A 23,354-nucleotide genomic window follows, 5' to 3' on the forward strand; every position below is an offset into this window, starting at 1 on the left:
CAGAAGGAGGACTCAAGCTTTCTAGAGACTGTGATGAGCGGAGAAGACAGAAATATCGTCAGACAGTAAGTCGCAAGCAGGTGGAGATATTACTTCACGGGCATCTAAAGGGAAAAAATCACTTTCCATTATGGCCATTGACCATACGCATTAGGATAACAGAGGTGAACATGAAGACGGCATAATTTATGGTGCAGGCACGGACCGTTCCCAAACCTGGTTAGCAGGCCCCCTGAAGTCACAGCGAAAATCTTCACAGCGAGGATTCACCGTGCTACGTTGCTGCCGACACACCGTTGAAATCTGTGGACATATCCCCAAATCCAGAGATGGGGAGTGATTCGCTCCATAAAGAAGGAAACAGTGTTCTGAGTGTGAATACAATGATTTTTTCCTTCGAGGCCGAGGCCCAGGGGCGGCAGTCGTGCGTATGTCGCGGGGCGCTGCCGTTACACACGACGCCGGAGCGTCCCTGGGACCCAAGGAAGAACCCAAACACCGAGACCCGCTGTGGGATGAGAAAAAGAAGCCGTGGGATGATCAGGGGAAAGTATCACATCGTAGAATTTAACAAAATCCCAAATTAAAGAATTTTTACTTTGCCACGTTTGTTAAAAACATTTCCCCCCCTTAGGGACGTTCTCAGCATCCTTGGGATTTGGCCGGAAGGATAAAAATCGCGAGGTGTTTTAAAACTTGCTGATGTTTTTATAAAAAATGGCTTCCTTTCATGAAATGTGTTTTCCTAACCAACACACTATGAATAATTCAATATCACCTCTGGGCGACGCTTCATTTAAGATATTAATTGCAAAGCAACGGGCTTCCAGAGGTCTGTGTGTGAGCTGTGGCTCTCAGAACGGGAGCACGCGGGAGAGGCGTGCTCTAACGGGGGCGAGCTTTCCGCACACACACGCTTCTCCAAGTGTGCACAGTGCTTGTGCGGGGTAAGCGAGTGACCGGAAGAGAACACGAGACTGAGCTCATGAAAAACGGACCAACCGCGGGAGTGAAACACGTTGCAGTTCCAGGATAAAACGAAACGATGGGAATCGGCAGCACGGAAATGGTGCCTTCTGCATGACGTCGGAAAATGCGTCATTTTTACCAACGTTTTAATTCCTTCGAGTGGCTACAGGTACAATCGTGCGGACTGCAGCGACACAGGATTATCAGCCCTTCTCAGAGATTCGTGTATCTCGGGAAGGAGCTCTTCAGCTGAATTTAATGATTGGTTTACACACGGCTTTGGACAGACTGAAGAAATTAATGGTCTTTAAGCTCGTCTAAAAAAAAAAATCCCTTTCCCTACACCTGCCATTATGTACGCCACTCCAAGGATCAAATACGATGAAAAATTAATATTTTTAATTAATCTACAATTCTGTCCCACTAGCTCTAAACATGTGTATATATAGAGCTATTTGTTGATTTATGATCTTGACATCCACGTTATTAGCGTCTACGTTTTCCGGCTTCCTTATGTCGCCCCCTCTTCTGTCCGACAATCCTGCAATTTAGTCAACTCCAGAATTACAGTGAGTTATCGGTCTAAATTCCCGCCGCTATGGGAATCCATACAGAGAACGACTTGTAACGGCCACTGCCACAGCTACGCACGCTGGTAAAGTCATTCCTTTCCCTTCTTGGCTGACCTCCACCCCCTACCTAAAAGAGTCCTGTGCTTTCTTGAACCCGCTGACTGGAATCCAGTCAATGTTTACACCATTTATGTTTATTTCTGTATATAATTATTCTGTATATAATTCTATAATTATATTTATACATATTACTTATATTTATAGATAATAATTCTATAATTCTATTTTCTGTGCTTCCTATGTAGGTTGATTTTATATACGGAAAAAAAATCAGTCAACATGACTAACATTAGCATTATAAAGGTCACTGTCGCATTTCTGGTACAAGTGTAATAAATTCAATAAATAGTACACTGTAGATTCATAGTATTTAAAGACTTGAACAATATATTTAATTATATTGTTTCTTTTTGTAGAATGCATTTATTACTTGTATTTTTATTTATTTTTTAAAAGATTTTATTTATTTATTTGACAGAGATCACACGTAGGCAGAGAGGCAGGCAGAGAGAGACAGAGAGGAGGAAGCCGGTTCCCCGCTGAGCAGAGAGCCCGATGCGGGCCTCGATCCCAGGACCCTGAGATCATGACCTGAGCCAAAGGTAGAGGCACCCAGGCACCCCAGCATTTCGTATTTTTAGGTTCGTAATTGTCTTTCCTTTCTCCTTCGTTTCAGTGTATTAATCATATTTTAAAATTCTTCCATGTTTCCCAATTACATACAAAAAAGCACATGGCATTTTTTTTTTTTTAAATAAACGAAACTCGCCCTTGCTGGAGACCACCGCGCTCTGCTCCAACCACCGCTTGTCAAGGGCATGAACGTCCTAGAATGTCTCACCGTGGCTCTTCCGTTTCCTTAGAGTAAGAGGCTCCTTTTCTCCCCGACTGCGTCATATTAGTGAATGCAGATCTGGAAAGGATGGACGGCAGGTGGTCTGGTCACCTATCTTTGCAACTACAATGAGCACCGGACGTCAGCGGGGTTCCCCAACGAGGACGTCACACGGCGTGTGAGGTCAAGCACGCGAGCAGCTTCGCTGGGCCATTCTGGCCCGGGGTGTCCGCTGCCGCTGCCTGTGAGCGGTCGGCCGGGACCATGGTCACCCGAAGCTCCTGTGAAGGCTCACTCACTGGGCGGCCAACAGGACGGCTCTGTCCCGCGCTGGCTGGTGGCAGACGGCTGTCCGTCGTTCCTCACCCCCACGGCTCCTCCTACCCCAGGGCTGCTTCAGGACATGACACCTGACTTCCTTCAAGATGAGGGATCCCCGAGAATCGAGAACCCGCACTGCTTTCCTATGAGCGAGACTCAGAACGCACACACCATCCCCTCTGCCTTCGGTCCTGCACGTGAGGCAAGCCATTCAGAACAGCCCCGGCTCAGAGGACAGGATCAAGCTCTGGCTTCAGTGACCTCATGAACATCATGTTAAAGCCACCTGACCCATTCCTCTGGTCCAGGTTGAAGAGGATCCTGAGTGGGTCCTGACATGACAATCTGAGCATCACACTCACCCAGAACATGGCAGGTTCCGCCCCACAGTGCTTTTGGATGAAGCTATGCCCAAGGAAAGTTGAAGTATGTAAGACATGAACAGACATTTCTGCAAAGAAGACATCCAGATGGCCAACAGACACATGAAAAAGTGCTCCATATCCCTCGGCATCAGGGAAATACAAATCAAAACCACAATGAGATATCACCTCACACCAGTCAGAATGGCTAAAATCAACAAGTCAGGAAATGACAGATGCTGGCGAGGATGCGGAGAAAGGGGAACCCTCCTACACTGTTGGTGGGAATGCAAGCTGGTGCAACCACTCTGGAAAACAGCATGGAGGTTCCTCAAAATGTTGAAAATAGAACTGCCCTATGACCCAGCAACTGCACTACTGGATATTTACCCTAAAGATACAAACGTACTGATTGAAGGGGCACGTGCACCCAAATGTTTGTAGCAGCAATGTCCACAATAGCCAAACTATGGAAAGAACCTAGATGTCCATCAACAGATGAATGGATCAAGAAGATGTGGTATATATACACAATGGAATACTATGCAGCCATCAAAAGAAATGAAATCTTGCCATTTGCGTCAACGTGGATGGAACTAGAGGGTATTGTGCTGAGCAAAATAAGTCGGTCAGAGAAAGATCATTATCATATGACCTCACTGATAGGGAGGAACTTGAGAAACAAGACAGTATCATAGCGGAAAGGAAGGAAAAAGTGAACAAGATGAAAGCAGCGAGGGAGACAAACCGTAAGAGACTCTCAATCTACAAAACAAACTGAGGGTGGTGGGGAGGAGGGATGGGATTTCAGGGTGACGGACACTGGAGAGGGCGTGTGCTATGGTGAGTGCTATGCAGTGTGTAAGCCTGATGATGCACAGACCTGTACCCCTGGGGCAAATAATACATTCTATGTTAATAAGAAAAAAACAATTCTTGTAAGTTTTGTTTTGTTTCTCAGTTTTCTTCCTGTCTGGATTTAGGATACACACGCAGTCAAGTCTCATGATTCACGGTTGTGGGGTTCCATACTCTGTCTGTGAACGCAGACTTGCAAATCCCCAAAAGTGGCTTGCACGGGGAAACATTGTGTCCGCTCTCCGTGGGCCCCTGACCACTGTATTTTCATCAGCCGGACGATACAGAGCCTTGTCTTACGCGCCTTCCTGTTGACGCACACCTCACTCGGGACGTATTGTTGGTGCAGGAATGTGGACCGCACAGCCAGCAGCACGGTGACGGCCGAGGGAGGCCGAGGGAGCACGGTCGGCCGCTCGCGCTCAGGAACGCTGCCCAGCTCATCGGCCCTGCATCCTGGGGCCGCCCCCCATGGCAGGATCACGGCAGCAGAGCGCCGAAGCGCAGGAACCCGGTGTTGCCGCAGGCAGATGGGCAGGCACCGACCACGGCACAGACGCGGCCACGGGACGGTGGACACTTGCCTCGCCTGATCTCAGCTGGGCCAAGTGTGAATCACATGATACAGACTTTTCCCACCGCGGTCATCTGCAGGGAACGAACTGGAGGGATCTGCGGTGCTGGTGCGCAGCAGCTGCACAGTGACCGCACCAGCTGCGTCTGTACCTGGTGACACGGGTCTTTGCTTCCTCCCCCAAGGGCCTACCTTCAGGTTCATCTCCCTGTCCCTGTCACATCCGTCCTTCCATCGATGAGCCCTGACCTCCACCTGGACCCCCAACAGCTGTGCCACACGCGTCACACCCCACATCGGACCTCCCTTCGCAGCCGGTCCCCGCAGCACGCACACCGCCCTCCCCTGCTCCCCAGCTGGGTCAGGAAAGGGAAGCACTTGGGTTGTCTCATGATGCCTGGCCGGCATCGCGGACGTGCACGTCATCCCAGCGCCTACCACGTCACCACACTCCGCATGCATTTGGTCACCGAGTCCTGGGAGTTAGGCCAGAACGCAGACATAAGGGAGCACTTCGGGATTTTACAGTGGAGGCCACTGTGCGTGCTCTCACCCCTGCGTGCGCAGAGTCCTCGTAGCTGCCTCTTTCCTGCCCTGCAGGTCCCGCAGGTGTCCTGCCTCTTTCTCCGGCGCATCCTCTGCACCGTTCATAAAAGAGCCGCGCGCGTCCGTGAGGAGGACTGAGCTGGACTCTGCTTCACGAGTCTGCAGCGGCTGAGGCCTGGCAAGCAAGATCCCGCGCACGGAGATGTCTGCGGCACAGCCTGTCTTTCACGGACTGGCCTTACCGAGGAACTTCTCTTGCTTGCCGCGTGCGGCCCTGTGTTCCGTGCCACACCTGCACTGAGCTACAGCCACGCACCCAGTGCTAGAAATACACCCCCAGGCCATGGAGGCACAGCTTTGCCATCTTAAATCCCAACTCCCCTGGCCAACTTTCTCTATTTCAGGCTTGGCTCAAAACCATTCCTTCTGGAACGCCTCGGTGGCTCAGTGGGTTAAAGCCTCTGCCTTCGGCTCAGGTCATGGTCTCAGGGTCCTGGGATCGAGCCCCGCATCAGGCTCTCTGCTCGGCAGGGAGCCTGCTTCCTCCTCTCTTTCTCTCTGCCTGCCTCTCTGACTACTTCTGATCTTTCAAATAAATAAATAAAAATCATTAATTAAAAAAAAATTTTTAAAAATACTTAAAAAAAAAACATTCCTTTTGGGGCGCCTGGGTGGCTCAATGGGTTAAAGTTTCTGCCTTCGGCTCAGGTCATGATCTCAGGGTCCTGGGATCGAGCCCCACGTTGGGCTCTCTGCTCAGCGGGGAGCCTGCTTCCTCCTCCCTCTCTGCCTGCTTCTCTGCCTACTTGTGATCTCTGTCTGTCAAATAAATAAAGTCTTTAAAACAAAACAAAAACAAAAAACCATTCCTTTTTCTTTTTTCTTGAGATTTTACTTATTTATTTCAGAGAGAGCTACAGAGCACAAGCAGCAGGAGCAGCACAGGGAGAGGGAGAAGCAGGGTCCCCACTGAGCAGGGAGCCCGATGCACAGCTTGATCCCAGGATGCTGGGATCATGACCTGAGGCGAAGGCAGACGCCTAACTGACTCAGCCACCCTGATGGCCCTTCAAAACCATTTCTGAAGTCAGTTTCTCTGTGAATACGGACCTGTCTGGGTCTCCTCTTCACCTTAAGCACAGCGCATGGAGTGATGATCCCTTCGGCTCTGTTTGCTTGCCTGAACCAGCCCGCGGAGGACGGCCGTCCACGCAGAAGGAGCCTTCTGTATGTCGGGCCCCTTTCCGTCTTGAGAGAGCCGAGCACACGCCTACTACTGTCTCAGAGGGTCAGAAGGGATTTAGATTCCACATTATCTGGAATTTTCTTCCCTTCACCTCGAACTCCCCTCCTATCTGGAAAACCAACAGAGAAGTCGGCCTCACTGATCACAGAAATACCTTGAATCACGGAAGGTATTTCTGCGGACGGAAGCTCACGCCGTGTGCGCTCCTCCTCCTGTACCGCAGGTCCAAGGCCTAACGCTCATCGACACGCCGTGAGCAGGATCTACCGTGGCCTCTGCAGGCCCACCGTGTCCCAGCGTGACAGAGTCCACCTGGTCCGGCCCAAATCCACGATTCACATCCGCGGCCCTGAGCCCTCGGCCGCCCTTGCTCCTACGACACGCGCTACGGGGCCTGTCCTAGGGTCGCGCCGAGGACTGAGTGGGCGGCGCAGCGACACGGCCACGCCTCACCCCGCACTTCCCAAGCACTGACGGAATGAGGACAGCATGAGCGCCACTTAGCCGAGCTTGGGAAAGATCGTGGGCTACCGAGAACCCTGGGCTCTCAGCCGATCGACGCAGACGCTGAAAGCAGTAATCGGGGAGAAGGAGCCCCGTTATCTGAAACCCATGAGGAGGGACCAGGGAAGGGAGACGAAGGGACCGGTGGCGCCACCCCACGTCTGCACGCGGAGGGCGACGGGACTGGGCTTCCTCCTGACGGGCAGCCCTCATCGGATCGACGCGAGCATCAGGCACTGGCAGCATCAGGCCCCTCAGCCGGAGGGCAGGCTCCCCGGCACCGCAGCAGGGGGACCTCTGGGACAGAGCACAGTGTCAGCTGCAACCCCATCACTCACTGCCCGGTTCTCGGCCGGGAAGGTTCGTGTTGCTGCAAAAGCTTAAACCTCGAATGCGTAACGTGTGCGCAGGAACGCGGCTAACCGAAATTCCTCGCTGAAGGACGTGACTTCACACAACTGCGTGTGTTCACGTGACAGGGGGCTGCAGAGCGACCGCTTCTGAGCACCAACACTGTGGACAGCTGCGACGCTCGTTCTTCTTGCCCGAAGCCGGCAGGCACGAAACATCTCTCCTCCTCTCCTCGCAGGACTTGGCTCCCAGTGGCAGCCCCTGCTCAGGGCTCTGGCTTCTGGGTCTGACTCCCTCTCCCTGCGCTTGCCATCAGCACCCATCCTCCTGGGGCCGCACTCTCTGACTTCTCCAGGGATCATACCCGAAGGCCTCCTTCCTCCCAGAAAACCACCACGCCGCCCTGCCTTGCGGGCACTTTTGAACAGGATAACGCACGTCTGACACAACAAGACCAACCTTGTCGTGCAGCACGGTGACGGCAGAGACGCGTCAAGGAGATCTTCCATTCTGGAAGGAAGGGAGCAGAGCCCTTGTTCCCGGGCAGCACGGTGCAAAGACGGGAACCGTGCCCAGATCGGAGGACAGAAACACAAGTGTTCTCCGTTACACAGAAATCGTGGTATCACGTCAGGGATAGGGACTACGACACGACCCCCCTCAAACTGTGTGAGTAAAACTGTACTAGCACACAGGCATCCTGAAGTTTCCTTTCATGCAGTTGGTACGTCCGCAAGCTCACCTACTAGGGCGGCGGAGACCACCCTTGGGCAGAAAGCCCCAGCTGTTGCCTCCCTGACCCTTGGCACGAACAGCCGACGGACCCCTGCCCCGGTTTTGGAACCAGCGAGGACCCCGCTGTGGCAAGAACGTGACCTTGTACGGTGGAATTTCTGACTGGACCCGAAGAGACAGAACTAGACCCAGCCCACAGCACGGAAGCGGCTCTCCGAATGACAATTATTTCCCATCCCTTACGCAGATGATTTAACAAACAGTAAATCATGGTTCTGTACCTTCGACAGTAGCTGTTGACTTCACGGAAAAGAAAACACAGAAAGAGACGTCGCTCGTCAGGGTCCTTCTGCATCAGTCAAACACTTATTTTCTCCGTCCGGTTCCCTGAACGGACGTCCGGCTGGGAATTTCCCAATTATCCCGTTGTTTACGACGTTCGACCATCAGCATAGTCAGGCACTGCATTTCCCGGTCATTTCTGCAGGGAAGCGTCCTGTCCGTGGGATCCCACATGCAGGGGAAGGTTGACTGGAGCGTCACGCTGGAGGACGCCGCTGCTGTCCCGGCGAACGGGATCCTGACAACGTCGTCGGGGCAGAGCACCCGGGAGCCTGGTCTCTGGTGTTAAACTGTAACGCACAATGTCAGGGGAGTCAGGGGACTGTGTGCTTGGGACACGGGAGCACTGAGAAGCGGAAATGACTAGTCACCAGAGGGGACACTGGAGAGAAAGTCGCACGGAACACGTGGCTGGCGTTGCTAGGACGTGGATTCTGCGCGATGGGCCAGCCACAGCGGCAGCTCCCGGACCAGCAGCTCCGGACACAGCCCCCAGCGGCACGGCTAGGGTGACACAGCCCCCCAGCGGCACGGCTAGGGTGACACAGCCCCCCAGCGGCACGGCTAGGGTGACACAGCCCCACAGCGGCACGGCTAGGGTGACACATGGGGCTCTTTGTTGCCTCCCCCGAGCGACTGTGTCTCAGCGGGGACGCCCCGAAGGTGACCTGCCACGGGCACACCGCAGTGCACATCCTGAAGCCGCCTCACGCCTGGGGCACTGCGCTGCTTCCCCACCCGGCGCATCTGCAGCCGCACCCCCCTCGTGGGCGCCGGTTCTGTCCCCCCTGCCCATGGGCAGTGACGCGCACTGGCCTGAGCTTCATCCTCACGGCCAGGGAAGGGGACACTTCTCCAGAACGGGTATTCAAACGGCCCCGGAGCCCTAGGAAGGGCTGCCAGGCCGGGGACACAGGGCTTATTCAGGATGGCTGGCAGGGAGAATGCGGACGGCTAGAGCTCCGTCTGCAAGGACACTGCGGGCCACGGCTCCTGGCGGGGACTCGGGGACTCCGTGTGAGGGACTGTCAAGCTTGGCAGCAGCCCCGCCCTAGGGGAGCCAACAGGACCTCCTGGGCCGGGTAGGCCGTGTCTGTCCGCTGGAGGCACTCCAGCAGGACGAGACAAGCGTCGTGCCACGAAGTGCTCACTGGGACTTGGGACTTGGAACAGAGACGGGGCTACGGGAGCACGGGCGGACGTGCCGGGCGGGAACATGTGTCCGAGCCCCACTTTTCCGCGTCCACACTCACCGGAGAGTGGCTGGCCGAGCCGTCGGCGATGGAGGCATCTGTCCTGGCTTCGGTTTCGCAAGCGTGGACTCTCTCCGGCGATGAAGGGGCTGGGCTGTTTACGTGTCAGGCCCCTCGGCCGGGGTGGGGACACAGGACCGCACTGTGGGCAGCGGACAGAAGGCGCCCAGCCAGGCAGAGTTTCCAAAGACTGGGGGCACAGAACGCGCTTCACGCCGGAATACCTGAAAAACAGGAAAACGGAAGAAAAAAAACCGCACACTTAGCATTTTACATGTGTTCATTTTAGGTGAAGGACCAAGACGTGTGTGTAAGCCTCCTTCAACGTTTACGCCGGAGAATGTGTCACGGCGCCGGGACTCCCGCCCTGAAAAGACGCGCTCGCGCAGGCCTGTTTGAGCGCGGCCTCTCCCATGCCCAAGCGCGGGCAGATCGGGTGTGACTGGCGAGAACTCCGGAGAGACCGCACTCAGGGCCCGCCAAGGGCTCCCTTCTGTTGCGAGCCGCACAGAGCCCGTTGCCGAGTGGACCTCACTCGCCGTCCTGGGAGGCATTGTCCACGGCCGCGCGGGGTGACAGCAGTGTGACTACTCTGTCTAGGCTCCTTTCTTTTCTCCCTTTTTTTCTTTCCACCAGAAAGAGGAGAATCACTTTTTAGTTGCAAGCAAAATGTCTTTTTCACTAAAGAAAATGTTTCCCTTCGGAGCATCTGTCACAATTATATCTCCTGAAAATGACACTTTTTGGTGGCCTTTGTCAACTTCCTGAAATAGCCGACACATACAGTTTGCTATGAAATAAGTATCTAAGAGGCGCCGGGGTGGCTCAGTCCTTAAGCATCTGCCTTGGGTCCTGGGAGCCCTGCATCGGGCTCCCTGCTCAGCGGGACGCCTGCTTCTCCCTCTCCCACTCCCCCTGCTTGTGTTCCCTTTCTCGCTATCTCTGTCAAATAAATAAAATACAATCTTTAAAAAAAAAAAAAAAAAAGAAAGAATGAATCAAGAAAAAGGAACCGATGCAAATCACCTTCCCAGGACCCCTCTTGTTCCAGAAGACCTTGTGCGGGGAGACGCAGAGGCTCCCCCGGTGAACACGGGTCACCATCACGAAAGGTCGGCATTTCGACACGCTAGAACAGCATTCTGCTTCTTCAAGAACGGAGCCCCCGGGATAACGTGTTGTGGTCGGTTTCGGCAGGAAGGAGCGTCTGAAGCAGTTCCGACGGGGTAAGCTGTTGTCGCGACTAAGACATCAAGAGATGAAGGAGACTCACCTCTTCTCCAGGACGAGGGAACGGATAATGCCACATTTGGAATTAATGCACGGAGTGTACTCCTAGTCCGTGAGGGAGAGCAAAAGGCCGGGTCCGCAGAGAACTCCTGTCTCGGAGAACCACCGTGGGGCACAGGGAACAGCTCCGCTTTAGGGAACGGGAGGTGCGGCAGGAGCCCCGCGTGAAGGCGCACTATGTGCACGGAGCTACGCCCGGGAACTCACCTCTCTGTCTTGCAGCAGGGAGATCTGAGCAGTGACCCAAACTCAACCCATTTTTTCCTCTGGAAGCTTTCCAGCCACCAACATCATCATCATCATCATAATAATAATAACACCAAGCTGCTCTCTTTCAAAAGAAACAAGCGATGCTCTGTGCAGAAGAAAGCTGACCCATGCTGCATGACCGGCAAACTCAGGAACAAGAATCGGATGCACAAACGCAACCCAACAGAACACCACACCGAAGGGTATAAAGGGAAAACAGGATCCAAGCGGCACATCTGGGACTGGACGACCCGTGGTAGGGTTTGGGGACCCCGAGGAAAGCTCTCTGCGAAGATCTCCCGGACGACGCGCCTCGCGTCTGCCGCTCGGGTGTCCTTGCTGGGACTGGAGCCTCGGGCCGCACCGACCTCTCAGAGCGGGTCTGCAGCTCCCAGAGCGCGGCGGCTTCTGGAAGAGGCCGTAACTTGGGAGGATCCTCTGTGCACAAGTTTAAAGACTGTTGTGCAAACTGCAGGTCTCTGGGGGCCCCGAGGGGCAGGACCCGTCCAGGACAGCTGTGTTCCCCGTCCCGGGAGAGCTGAGGCTGGGCACAGGCGAGGCGGCCGCCCCAGAAGACGGGCTGCAGGAGCCGAGAGGGGCCGGCTTGTTACGGAGACGCTGGCCAGAAGGGGAAGGGGTAGCACCAGGGTTCTAAGACCAACACGCCGAAGCTCGTGACCGGCTTTATGCCGCGTAGCGGCAGTTCTGCTTCTGCTTCCTGGCTCTGTCCCGCGGAATCCTAACGCACGGTGTGTGACAAACGGAGCATTTTTCCTTCCCTTGAAAAAGACGCACCTGATACGTTAAATGACTTAAATTTACTCAGTTAGGGTGTAGCTGAATTTTATTACACGGATTTAGAATTTATTACATCTAAGAAGTCAAATGCTTCCAGGTGGCGTTAAGGAAGGGTTTAAAACACTGGGTTTTAAAATTCAGAGAGAAGTCCTTCGGCCTAAATAATTAAATGAGAGTAAAAAAATATTCCCGTTAATGTAGTTAAATGCCTTCCCCCAAACCTTGCCATGAAGAACAGGCCTCGGCAAGAGGCCAGCTTTGCTGTATCGGCCAGCCCCAGTGCGGCTGAGCGCGGCAGTCGGGAAGGACACGTTCACGAGAGAAACACGTTGCTTCGTTCCTTATCATAAAGACGGCACCTCTGCGACTTCCTCCCACGCACCCACCTCTCGCCCATAAAAAAGAGAAAATTGGGAATTCAAGGGAATCTGGTGACCGCCGTGAGCGTCTGCTTGTAACGGGTTACCCCCCCTCAAGGGATAGTTTGTGGCACTAGGTAGGGAGGACAGTGTCTCTATGACGGTGACTCAAAAAACTTAGGGACCGAGGGATGACAGGTCTGCCGCGTCTTAGCTGCGTGCCTGCTGACGTGCAGAACGTGACTTCTTCTCCCGCCCCGTGCGCATGGCCACGTGTGTCGAAAGGGCTCGGGAGCCTCGCCGCTGTCGCTGAGAGTTTAGGGTCTACACGAACACGGGGAGGGCTGCCTGCTGACGAACCGGGAAATCCTGGGGGCCCCAGCGGCTCCGGATAGCGACAGCAAGGGCAGACGGCCTGGTGGGGGTTGCCCACGTCCCCTCAACTGGGTGAGATGAACAGGCCTTTCCTTAGTTACCAGGACAGTGAGAAAGGGCACCCGTGTCTGCTCTGTCCCGACGCACATACGCTCAGGTGGCGCAAACCCGCAGCGCTCCAGCGGTCAGCGCCTGCAAGGGGAGCTGAAGGAGCGTGAACGGTCAACGGGAAGCCAGCCTTGTCGGGAACAGGGCACCTGCGCAGCGCTGAGGACCACACGCGTCCCTCCAAGAACTCCCGCTGGCCACTCTGGAGCAGACCGGCACTCCCGGCTCAAACACCTGTCACAGGGGCGCGCGGATGGCTCAGTGGGTCCAGCGTCTGCCTTGGGCTCAGGTCATGACCTCAGAGTCCTGCGATCGAGCCCCGCATCGAGCTCTACACCGGGCAGTCAGCCTCCTTCTCCCTCTCCCTCTCGCCTCCCCGCACTCATGCACATGCTCGCTCTCTCTGCCAAAAAACCAAATAAAATCTTTCAAAGACAAACAAAAAAACCACCTGCCACGAAGTCAGCGCTGACCACCAGCCAACGTGAGGGAAGAGAGCCCTGAAACAGCCAGCCCGGTTGGGTGAACCTGTATCTCCACATTCCGTAAGTTCTTGTGTCCCCTGCTCTCGATCTGTAAGAGGCAAAGTGGGAAAGGAGGCGGGAAAGTCAACCATGGACACTTTCTCTTCTGCCCATCCGTGCCCTAAAGGCGGCGTGAGGAACCGAAGCTCAATATCCTTCCAAAGGCGAAAGTGGATGAGGTTTTTTCAGGCCAGCAAACGAGACCTGATGGTAAAAAATGAGACATTTTCTCAGAACCGGAAATGTCTAGAAAGCAACAGGACAGGGTCAAGGTGTGTTTAAGGGTAAGGACAAGGTCTGTAAGACGAACCGTGCTGCAGGAGATGTTAAAGGCAAACACAGCTGTTAGTACAGACGGGCTCAAGTCACTCCTTGTCTAGCAGACCCACGGGGCATTTCCTCTCTCTGGTGTCTCCATGAAGCCAACATTTCCAAACGGGGTTTTCTCGCTGTCCTTCACCTTCTGGGCAGTCAAGCTTCATGTATCAGGCAGAGTCTTTCTGTTTCTTCATTACCACTTTCCAAGAAGACGTTAGAAACATTGTTTCCTAATCAACACCCCATGAGATTTTCATACCAGGATGTATTGATCTCTGTTTGTACATTGTATCATATCTTGCTTCCTATGTGTATACAGCGAGATTTTTGGAGAACGCCTGCGGCAAATAACTCACTCACTCCCACCTTGGGTAAAATGAAGACGTGCGTCTGGACTCCGTGGTTTCCACAGGGTTGCACCGCGTTGTCTCCAGGAACACCCAGCGGGGTGAGGGCCAAGCCAAGAGCGAGTGCCATTTTATACATCACACAGAGGGCCCCATGCATACAGTCCTCTACGTGAGGACAACGGGCAGCTCCTGCGATTCCACACGACCAGCTTTGTTTTTATATGTCCGTCCAATGGGGTTTTACCCAATATGCCACTGTATACCAAAGCTTCAGGATTTAAGATGAAAGTGAAAACATCCTAGTCTCCATGAGCCAAAACGTCCTCTCCACGATCCGCGTCTGGCCCTGTGGTTAAGGAGCCCATCACGTGTACTGGAATTTTAACAGAAAGGCCAGTACGTAGTCAGGAAGACTCAAAAATGTCTGTGGGATTTCACCCGACAAGGAAAACGATTATTTTATGGAGATGGTTCTGTGTGCCCCTTGAAACAGTCCCCATGGCCGTTTGCTGAGAAGTCTGACTCCATTAATTTATGAGCGAGTCCTCCAGGGACATAAATTCATAGCTTTTTGGTTTTTTTAAAAGGAAAAGAAAAAGGAAATGAAACCTATAGTAGAGCATGTAACTTTTGGAGGCTGTTAGTTTATTCGACGCAACATCATGAGGTTCATTGAAGTTAAAATAGGACAGTACACTGGGCTTTCTTTCATGGTGAGAAAAGCTCTGTACAAGAGGTCAAGATGACATTAACGTTTAGTGCTCTGCCCACGTGGGTCGCTTGCAGCCTGATGATCCGACCAACCACATCATCCAGTCTGTGACACAGAACCAAAACGGCGGGAGACACAGATACAGCGTATGAGTCCCGCTGACGTGCTTGCCCTGCTGTGACATGCTACCACGTAAGGAAGGAAAGAGTCTCTCGTTAACAGAGGAAACGTTACGGACTGAGGGGACCGTGAGTAACGGGGCTGAAAGGCGCTTCCAACAAGGTCAGGTGACCTTGAGCTGGGTCTGGTCTTGCCCAGAAGAAAATGGAGTCAGATCCCAGATACGGGAAACCACTTGACAAACGTGTCTCAGGAGTGCTCTCGTGCTTGCGATTTCCACCTTGTTCTTGGCTTCCAAGGGTGGAGGCGATAGGAGCCTCGGCAAGAACAGTGGCGGCTGGGGGAGGTCCTGCTGGACACAAGAAATCGGTACACACGTGACTTCCCACATGACGCCAGCATGGCAGAGAGTGCCCCGGCCATGGTGGCAAGTGCCGGAAAGGCTCAGGCAGGGGACAGAGCTGTTCCTCTCTCTTCCACCGGCACGTCCGAGTTATGCACAAGAAAGAACATGCAGAGAAGAGAGGAGACACAGTGGGGCTGTGTCACGGTGCGAGGCGGCGATTCCTAGATCCTGGGGGCAAGGTTATGCGCACGTTCAGGCCACTAAACCGAGTCTTACCGCGATTTCTGTTGACAATAAGAGAATTCAGTTTTGCCTGTAATAAAGTCATTTGAAACTGTTTAGATGTGAGTTACCCAATGTCTGGTTTAATGTGCTGCTTTGTGCACAGACACATGCATATAGACACAGGTGTAAACCAACAGCTCAGAGACAGAGGAAGAGAGGGTTAACATATAGATATCTATCTATAGATAGATTTTTTTAAAAAATTATTAAGATTTTTAATTTATGTCACAGAGAGAGAAAGATCACAAGCAGGCAGAGAGGCAGGCAGAGAGAGAGGGGGAAGCAGGCTCCCCACTGAGCAGAGAGCCCGGTGCGGGGCTCGATCCCAGGACCCTGAGATCATGACCTGAGCCGAAGGCAGAGGCTTTAACCCACTGAGTCACTCAGGTGCCCCTAGATAGACAGATTTTAAAAACAACTGATTTTACGCTATTTTACTTTACTGATAGGTCTTCAAGTAAGAAGTTTTGAATTCTGTATTAACCCACAGAATTTAAATCCCAAATGCACTGAAATATCAAATGTAAAAAGACTTCAGGCAGAGTCCTATAGTTCAAACTTAGAGTTACAGAAAGAAAAAAAAAAAAAGCAACCTTCTTAGTGAAGATCGGACAACTACCAAGTGTATTTTCCAAGGAGGCCAGTATGAGACTGCATCATTATGAACACAAGGATACAGCCAATGCACGAGCTGTCTCAGTTTCTCTTGCTCGGATGAGGACGGCAGGAACGGGGATTGTGCTCTACCCTCACTTTGTGCCGGCTAGCCAACCCACAGTCCTCTTACTCTCTCTGGATGGTAATAAAACAAGCCTATGAATCAGTGCTACGCACCCACGTTAGTAGCCAACAGACGCGACCTGGGATGTATTCCGTTGGGCAGGACACATCTCAGGATGGCTGTAAATCTAATTCCTGCATGAGTAACACACTCTGTGCTGAAAAGTTCTGAGCTGTTGCCAGGCCACTGCCGATAACAGTGTATTTATTTTACACGTTCGTAGGTAAGACCTGTTCCCAGACAAACGCGTGTGAACATTTTCCAAATAGAGGCCTGATGGCAGGTGTACAGGTGAGGTGTGGAGGGAAAGTCTCCAGGGTCAGGACTTCTATCTACAAGCTCCATTACCCTCTCGACTGAGCAACTACCACTGCTCTCTCGTCTTTAAAATGATTCCCTCTTGACAAACAAAAGACAGCTTTGTTTCTTTGCCATCTCTAGCAAAGTGAAAGTAGTGATTCTTCCAAAAGGAAAATGATTTTGAGCTAAATTTCCAAGTGAAATGAATGTCTGAAGTGGTTCTTTCTTAAGAAAATAAGACACAGGAGTACAAATGAAGTTTACTGGAAATGAGAGAGATGATTGACAGAAAAGAATGGGTTCTTCCGGCATGGGAACGAGTCCCAGCAGGGTCCCTGGACATAGAGAAGCTGCCTAGTGCCCTGACGTACAGAGAGAGCCTTGCACTCTGTTGTCAAGTAAGTAACTTGCACGTAAATGCAAAATCTCGTTTCCACCAAAACTATAACAGCCTGTAGCATTTCCCACTTTTAGTGTTTGTCCACATCGACTGGGAATGAGTATTATGACCCCCAGCTGCTTATGACCTTCTACGGTGAAGATAGCTCCAGAGAACCCATCTCAAAGGTACCCCAGGGTGGCGCAATCCACGGTTTGAAGAAACGGCTTGTAGGCCGGAAGGAGCTCCAAACCTGGAGTCTCCGCCTTACGTCCCTCTCACGAGTCTTGAGGCTGGAGTTTCTGTCCAAGATGTCACAGACCGCGGCTCCCTGTCCAACCACTGTAACCAGAAGAGACAAAGCTGTAGCGATGTCTAAGACGGGACCGTAGGCTCCTTATATGGAACGGGATGTTATTCTCTTGAGGAGCTTATGGACATAACATCGCATACAGAGAGATGCCAAGCATCACCTCATTTGACTCGCATTTGGCGGACACTCCACGTCGACACTAGAGGTACCAGGCACGCAGCTCGTCGTCCCAAGAAAAAAATCAAACTGAAAAAGTCATCTCGTGTGTATCAGTTTGTGAAAGTACAAGCAGCAAAGAAATCTGCAGCACTATTGTTATGAAAATAACACAGGATTGTGTTTGGAGGAGGGAACCCAGGACAGGTGTTCATGGCTCACCTTTGCCCGTGAACAGCTTCCAGGGTAAGGTGGGGCAGACACAGGACCTTGTCCCATGACGCTTTTCTCGCCCTGTTGCTTTAAACAGCAGCTGTTTATTACATCTGGACTCAGAGTTCTGTCTCACAGAGGTTCTGCCATTGACCTTTGGCCCCTCAACCCACTCAGATCTCCCAATTACAATGCGCATGTCATCTTCCTTGAAAGACAGAGAAATTTCGTGCCTCCGGTCAGGCTGCTGTAGGAGAATGCCACAGGCCGGGAAGCTCATATGAGCAAACGGGCCCTTCTTCCACTCCGGTTCCGGACGCCGGAAGTCTGAGCTAAGGATCCCACCACGGTTGGGTTCCGGTGCGGGCCACCTTGGGTGTCCTCAACGGCGGAAGGGCAAGCGAGCCCTCTGGGGCCTCTTTTAGAAACGCACTAATCCATTCATGGGGGCTTCTCCCTTATGACCTGATCACCTCCCAAAGACTCCAGCCCCACACACCATCGTACTGGGGGCTAAGTTTTAACATATGAATTTGGTGGGGGGGGCATAAATATTTCATCTGTAACACGCGGCCTTTAACAAACTTTCATAGCTAAAAGAAGAATCGATGAGAAGTCATCGAGTTTTTTGCTCACTCGTATAAAACTGCCTTTAGTACACCAGCAGTCCTTGAAAATGACTCCGCAGAGGTGTGTGTCTCTGTCATTCTGCTCGCAGATGACAGATCACACCGCGGATTCTCTAGAGAGAGAGGGAGAGAGACAGAGCGAGAGGAGGAGGAGGAGCGGAGCAGGAGGCAGCCAGGGCGGGCATCGAAGAAGGACCCGATGGACACCAGATCGTCCCTGCTGCTCATCCCTTCTGGACTCGCACGCATGCTCCCTGGGGTCCTACCAAGCACAGGCTGAGAAGGGCCGAGGTAGAACACCTAAGAGGAACACCGTGCCCTGGGCGGGAGACGCTGTCGGGCAGAGTGTACGACCCCTTGGAGGAGCTGCAGCCCACAGTGTCGGCACAGCTCCCAGGTAAGGTCAGAGCTCGTGCGGCTGCCCACAGGAGGGCGGGGAACAGCAGGTACCGGAGTGGACAGTTCTGGGTTTCTCTCGACAGCGGCGCTCGCGAGAGGACTTCAGGCTGAAGAGCATTTCTTCACAAGCGTCGTTCGCAGAAGGAGATGCCCCGCTCCCCCTGCGGAGGGCAAAGGTCAGGGGCATTTGGGGAAGAGTTCCTGGGCTATTAGTGCTAAGCCATGGCCATCAGCACCAAGAAAAGTAGGTGAAATATATGCTCTCCTGGTCCTTAAAACAGACAAAAATGTTCAGTATTATTGATCTGCATCATAAATACATGAACTCATCAGGGATAACCTATGCCGTGTTCGGACACTGGTAACACGTTGGTCACGTCATTTTTAAGACAAGGAAAGGACGCAGAAAGATCACTGGTCGGCCTCGAAATTTAGTATTCCAACAGAAACCGAAGCGTACCATGTTCCTACTAGGCTCCACCAACAGCAGGCGGGACCGACACAAGTTCGCTGCTGCCAGAAAACAGGAAGATGACTCACATTCTCCCAAAGTTCAAGATTTATTCTCAGGAGCCCAGAATAATAAGTCAGTCACAGACAGACAAACACCGTGGGACGCCCCTCAGATGGGGAATGTGAAGAAACAAAGCACATGGACAAACTTTAACAAGATGAACCGAGAAACAGACTCTTGACGACAGAAAACCCAGGGCTGGTGGCCAGAGCGGAGCTGGGGGTGGAAATGGGGGTAGGAGGTGGTGGGGAAGAAGAAGGGCGTCTGGGATGACCACTGAGTCAACAGAGAACTGTTAAATGTCTGGGATGACCACTGAGTCAACAGAGAACTGCTAAACGTCTGGGATGACCACTGAGTCAACAGAGAACTGTTAAATGTCTGGGATGACCACTGAGTCAACACAAAACTCTTAAACGTCTGTGCTGTGTGCCTGAACCCGGCAGCATGCGCTCTGCTAATGATACTGCATTTAAAATTTAAAAAATAAAAATAAAATCTATGGGAAACAAACAAAAAATAATAAAATTAGGTTTTGGTTCTTAGTAAGGTTCTGGGGCCACACGAATCCAGGTCGTGGATACATTGGTCGAGCCATCATGAAAAATGTGTCGAAGGGACGAAAATCAGTAAAAGCCAGAGTCCTGGTACTGTGTCATCTGTATTTTCAAAAGACTGGCACAATATAAAATTAGCTTGTATATTTATATGCATTTATCATAAAATCTGAACATCTGCTCTTCAGTGAAATTCAAAAACAAATCACAGTGTTCCTGTCGGAAGCTCTTGCCTGTCAATGTGCAAGGATTTGAGGGGCAGGCAATTGTCTTGGAAGAGACGACTCAATAATTCTGCCTTGTAGCAAAAAAATGTGAAAAACGACTTCAGTTTGGGGGTTCTGGATGGTTGAAATTCATGTTCGGAGCCCATAGAACCATCATGTTCAATGTCTGTAACAAACAGGTTATAAAAAACCTTAATTATGGTTCCTTGTTCATTCAGTCCATCCATCCATGGGCTCTGGGCATTTAGACTGACGTTTCCTTAAATGGGCCGGCGGGCCCTGTGGGCACTGCTGAAGCGCCCCCGGGGACGGGCTGCCCTCAGGCACTACTTTCAGGGACAGAAGAGCATCTGTGTTCTGGTAACATCGAGGGACTCCTACAGAACACAGGCCCCAGGCACACACTTGCCTCCCGCGAAGTACCCAGTGGGGTTCTCTGTGTTTGCCTTTGTAAGAGGCTTTGCAGGCCTCTTACCGAGGTCCCCCGGTTTCCCAGGTGCGACTCAGGGCTGAACAGGACATCTGATCCATGCCAGGAGTGTCCACCTGTTGGAACACGGTTTCTCAGTTCTCCGCGGATTGGAAAACGCACGGCCACTGTCTTAGTCGGGCTTTTTTTTCCCTCCGAAGCGCTTCTTGGAATAAAGCTGTGAAGGCAGGCTGTTCCCCGGAGGTGATCACACGTGTGGGGGCAGAGCAGTGACCTAAGACAGAGAAGGACTGTGGCTGGTCACGAAGTTGGTTCACGAAGGTCCAGGACGATTTGTCCAGCACCAGAGCAGGGCTGGGCAGAGCTGGGCAGGGCTACCGTCCCCGGCACATGCACGGGCCCGGCAGGCGTCAGCAGCCGCAGAAGGGCCTGGGCTGGGGAGACGCGTGCGCGGGGGCTTGGAAGCTGGGCGCGGGCCGAGAGCCGGGGCACCCGGCGGCCCAGACGGCTGGAGACAGGACTTGCCGGAGACCCGTCGCGGGCTCCGCGGACTAACCAGTGCGCGGTCAGCATGTCCTGGATGGCCGGGCCTCTGCCGCGGCGGGACACGAGAGGAAACAGACAGCTTCATTCTGTTCCTCCCCTCCTGGCAAGTTTCTGATGTTCTGAATGAAAAATATTCTTCCTCTGTCCCGTCTTTTCCCACTGTCCAAATGTAGGACACTCAACCTTCTGTGTCCTATAGCATTTCTGCCCCATAACTAAAAGGGTAGGAGCCATGTCCCGTGTCCAACGTTCAACATGTTTTTTGAACTAACGAGTGACCTGTGCCCATTTTCTATCCCTGCTGTAACTAATTACCACACACGGAGTGGCCCCAAAGCCCCAAACATTTCACCTTCACAGTCCTGAAGGTCAGAGAAGGCCGACACAGGCCTCGTGGGCTCCAGGCGAGCTGTGGGCAGGGCCGTGCTGCTCTGGAGGCTCGAGGCGAGGGTCTGTCCCTGCGCCGCCGGCTGCCGGAGGCTGGCTGCACCCGAGCTGCACGACCCCCTCCCCCCATCATACAAGCAGCGATGTTGCACGTCCCTGACCATCTCTGCCCAAATCTCATCTCCTCTCGGACTACGGTTCCACGGCGTTCCAGACTGCCTGCCGGGAGACACGTGGAATTCACGAATCCCAGGTTTTATGCACTTCCAGAAAGTCCATGATTCTGTTCTTTGGGCAAAGGGGTGCCACGCACAGCACACGGCGGTTCCCGCTTGCGGGAAAAGGAGGCAACCACGACTCCTGGCTTCTCACGTCTCTTCCTTCATGCTGTTCTGCTGAAAGAGGACCATGACGATAATGCCTTCTTCGTAGTTTACAGCGCCTCGGAGGATTCCTTCCTGCTGCTCATTCCGATTCTGTCTGCTCCGGTGCGACACCGCTTCAGGGGCGCCGAGGGAAGAGCAGGGACACAGCAGGTCGGAGACCATTTGCTTGTAACAGGTTGTACTGAAGGGGTGCGGTTCTCATGAGTCCCGACGACCGCCTCTTAGGGAAGACGGGATCCAGGAACAGCAGTAAAGTAGGGACGCGCTCCGGGCTGTAAAGCAGTTCCCACCGTATCTCCTGACTCTGCCCCCACGTGATTCATGTGCCACTGCTCAGTTATCACTCGTGTTAGAAAGAGACCAAACACACAGATTAAACACACACGGACACACCATGAGGCGAAGGTATGACATTTAGTGTAATATTTTTCATTCTGCAAGGAGTGATAATGTCATGTTAAGAAATTAAATGAAATATGTTGCAACTGCAATATCAAATGTGAAGTAATATTCTTTTAAAACATTAGTATGCATTAGAATAAAAACATTAGATATGAAACATTTTGTAAGAGGAATTATAAATTGTGACGATAGGAAACTTAGCAATGGGTATCTTATAATCAAACATTTAATTCAAAGGGTCATTAACTGAAACTAATACTTTATGTGTATTATTTACTACCTCGATGTCACACTTCTTCAAGCTAGCTTCCCATCATAATGGATGTGAAGCTGGAGACAGAGAAGTTAAGAAGCGTACCAACGGTCACATAATAACCAACTCCCCCAGCTGTATGTATGTATATATATTTATTAAAAAGTTTTATTTATTTATTTGAGAGCAGGAGACCGCGCGCGAGAGAGAAAGAGAGCGAGCGAGCCTGAGAATGATCAAGGGGAGCTCCTTGAGGGAGGGAGAAGCAGGGAGCCTAATGCGGGATTTGATCCCAGGACTCCAGGACCATGACTTAAGCTTAAGGCCGATGCTTCACTGACTGAACCACCCAGGTGCCCCCCTCCAGCTGTATTTAAAAGGACCCGAAGAGACTGAATCAGTTCATTAAATTTTAATAGATGTTAATGATGGCAAAGGACTATGAACCATAATAAAGACTCTTTCTTTTTTAAAAACAGACCTCATTTTTTGGAGCTGTATTAAATTCACTGCACAACTCGGCAACAGGCACTCAGAGTTCTCATGTTCGTCCAGCCCCCACACCCCCACAGCCCTCTCTGTCAACACCCTCCACCTGAGTGGTGACTTGTACCATCGCCAGCTGACCGTCAATAACCTGTCACTGGCACATCAGCGTCACCCTGAGTCCCCAGGCTTCATCAGGGCTCGCTCCGGTGCTGACATCACATGCACTCCGACAGATGGGTAATGACACACATCCACCACTCGGGGACAATGAAGAACATTCTGAGGAAGATGGGCAAGTGGGAGGCTCCTAGGCACACCCCATCCCGTGGCTTTGTCTAGATGACACCCCGTCAGTGTAAATAACCCGGAGAATGACCCCAACACTGGTACCACACACCCTCTGCAGCCTATCCCAGCCAAGAGGCCACACTGAGAATGGTAGGAACGGTGGAAACATGGTCCGGAACCAAAGCAAGCAGCAGGACGCACCGCACGAGGGAGGGACTCCACAAACACAGAGAAAGGAGAGTGGGAGAGGAATGGACCCCACACCAGACACTCCAGGCTCCAGGACTCGCTGGGGAAGATGAATTCCCCAGTAACAACTGGCTTTGAAAAGCAGAGGGGGTTA

General features: G+C 52.4%; 1 protein-coding gene across 4 annotated transcripts in view; it reads right to left on the reverse strand.

Moving 5' to 3' along the window:
- Positions 1–23,354, reverse strand: part of LOC309856882 (uncharacterized protein) — a 433,358-nt gene that overhangs the window by 165,964 nt on the left and 244,040 nt on the right. For 3 of the 4 annotated variants that reach the window (XR_014307377.1, XR_014307378.1, XR_014307379.1), the window contains exon 2: positions 9,529–9,752. Coding sequence is in view for 1 of the 4 variants with exons in the window: in XM_082718686.1 (XP_082574812.1) it covers positions 450–508; positions 9,529–9,752 (283 nt within the window). In the remaining 3 variants the exon portion in view is untranslated. Of the gene's footprint in view, positions 1–426; positions 509–9,528; positions 9,753–23,354 lie in introns of those variants that run through there. The other variant, XM_082718686.1, reaches the window with a different exon arrangement.

The sequence above is a fragment of the Mustela nivalis genome, assembly GCF_964662115.1.
Source record: "Mustela nivalis genome assembly, chromosome: Y".
NCBI classification, from domain to species: domain Eukaryota; kingdom Metazoa; phylum Chordata; class Mammalia; order Carnivora; family Mustelidae; genus Mustela; species Mustela nivalis.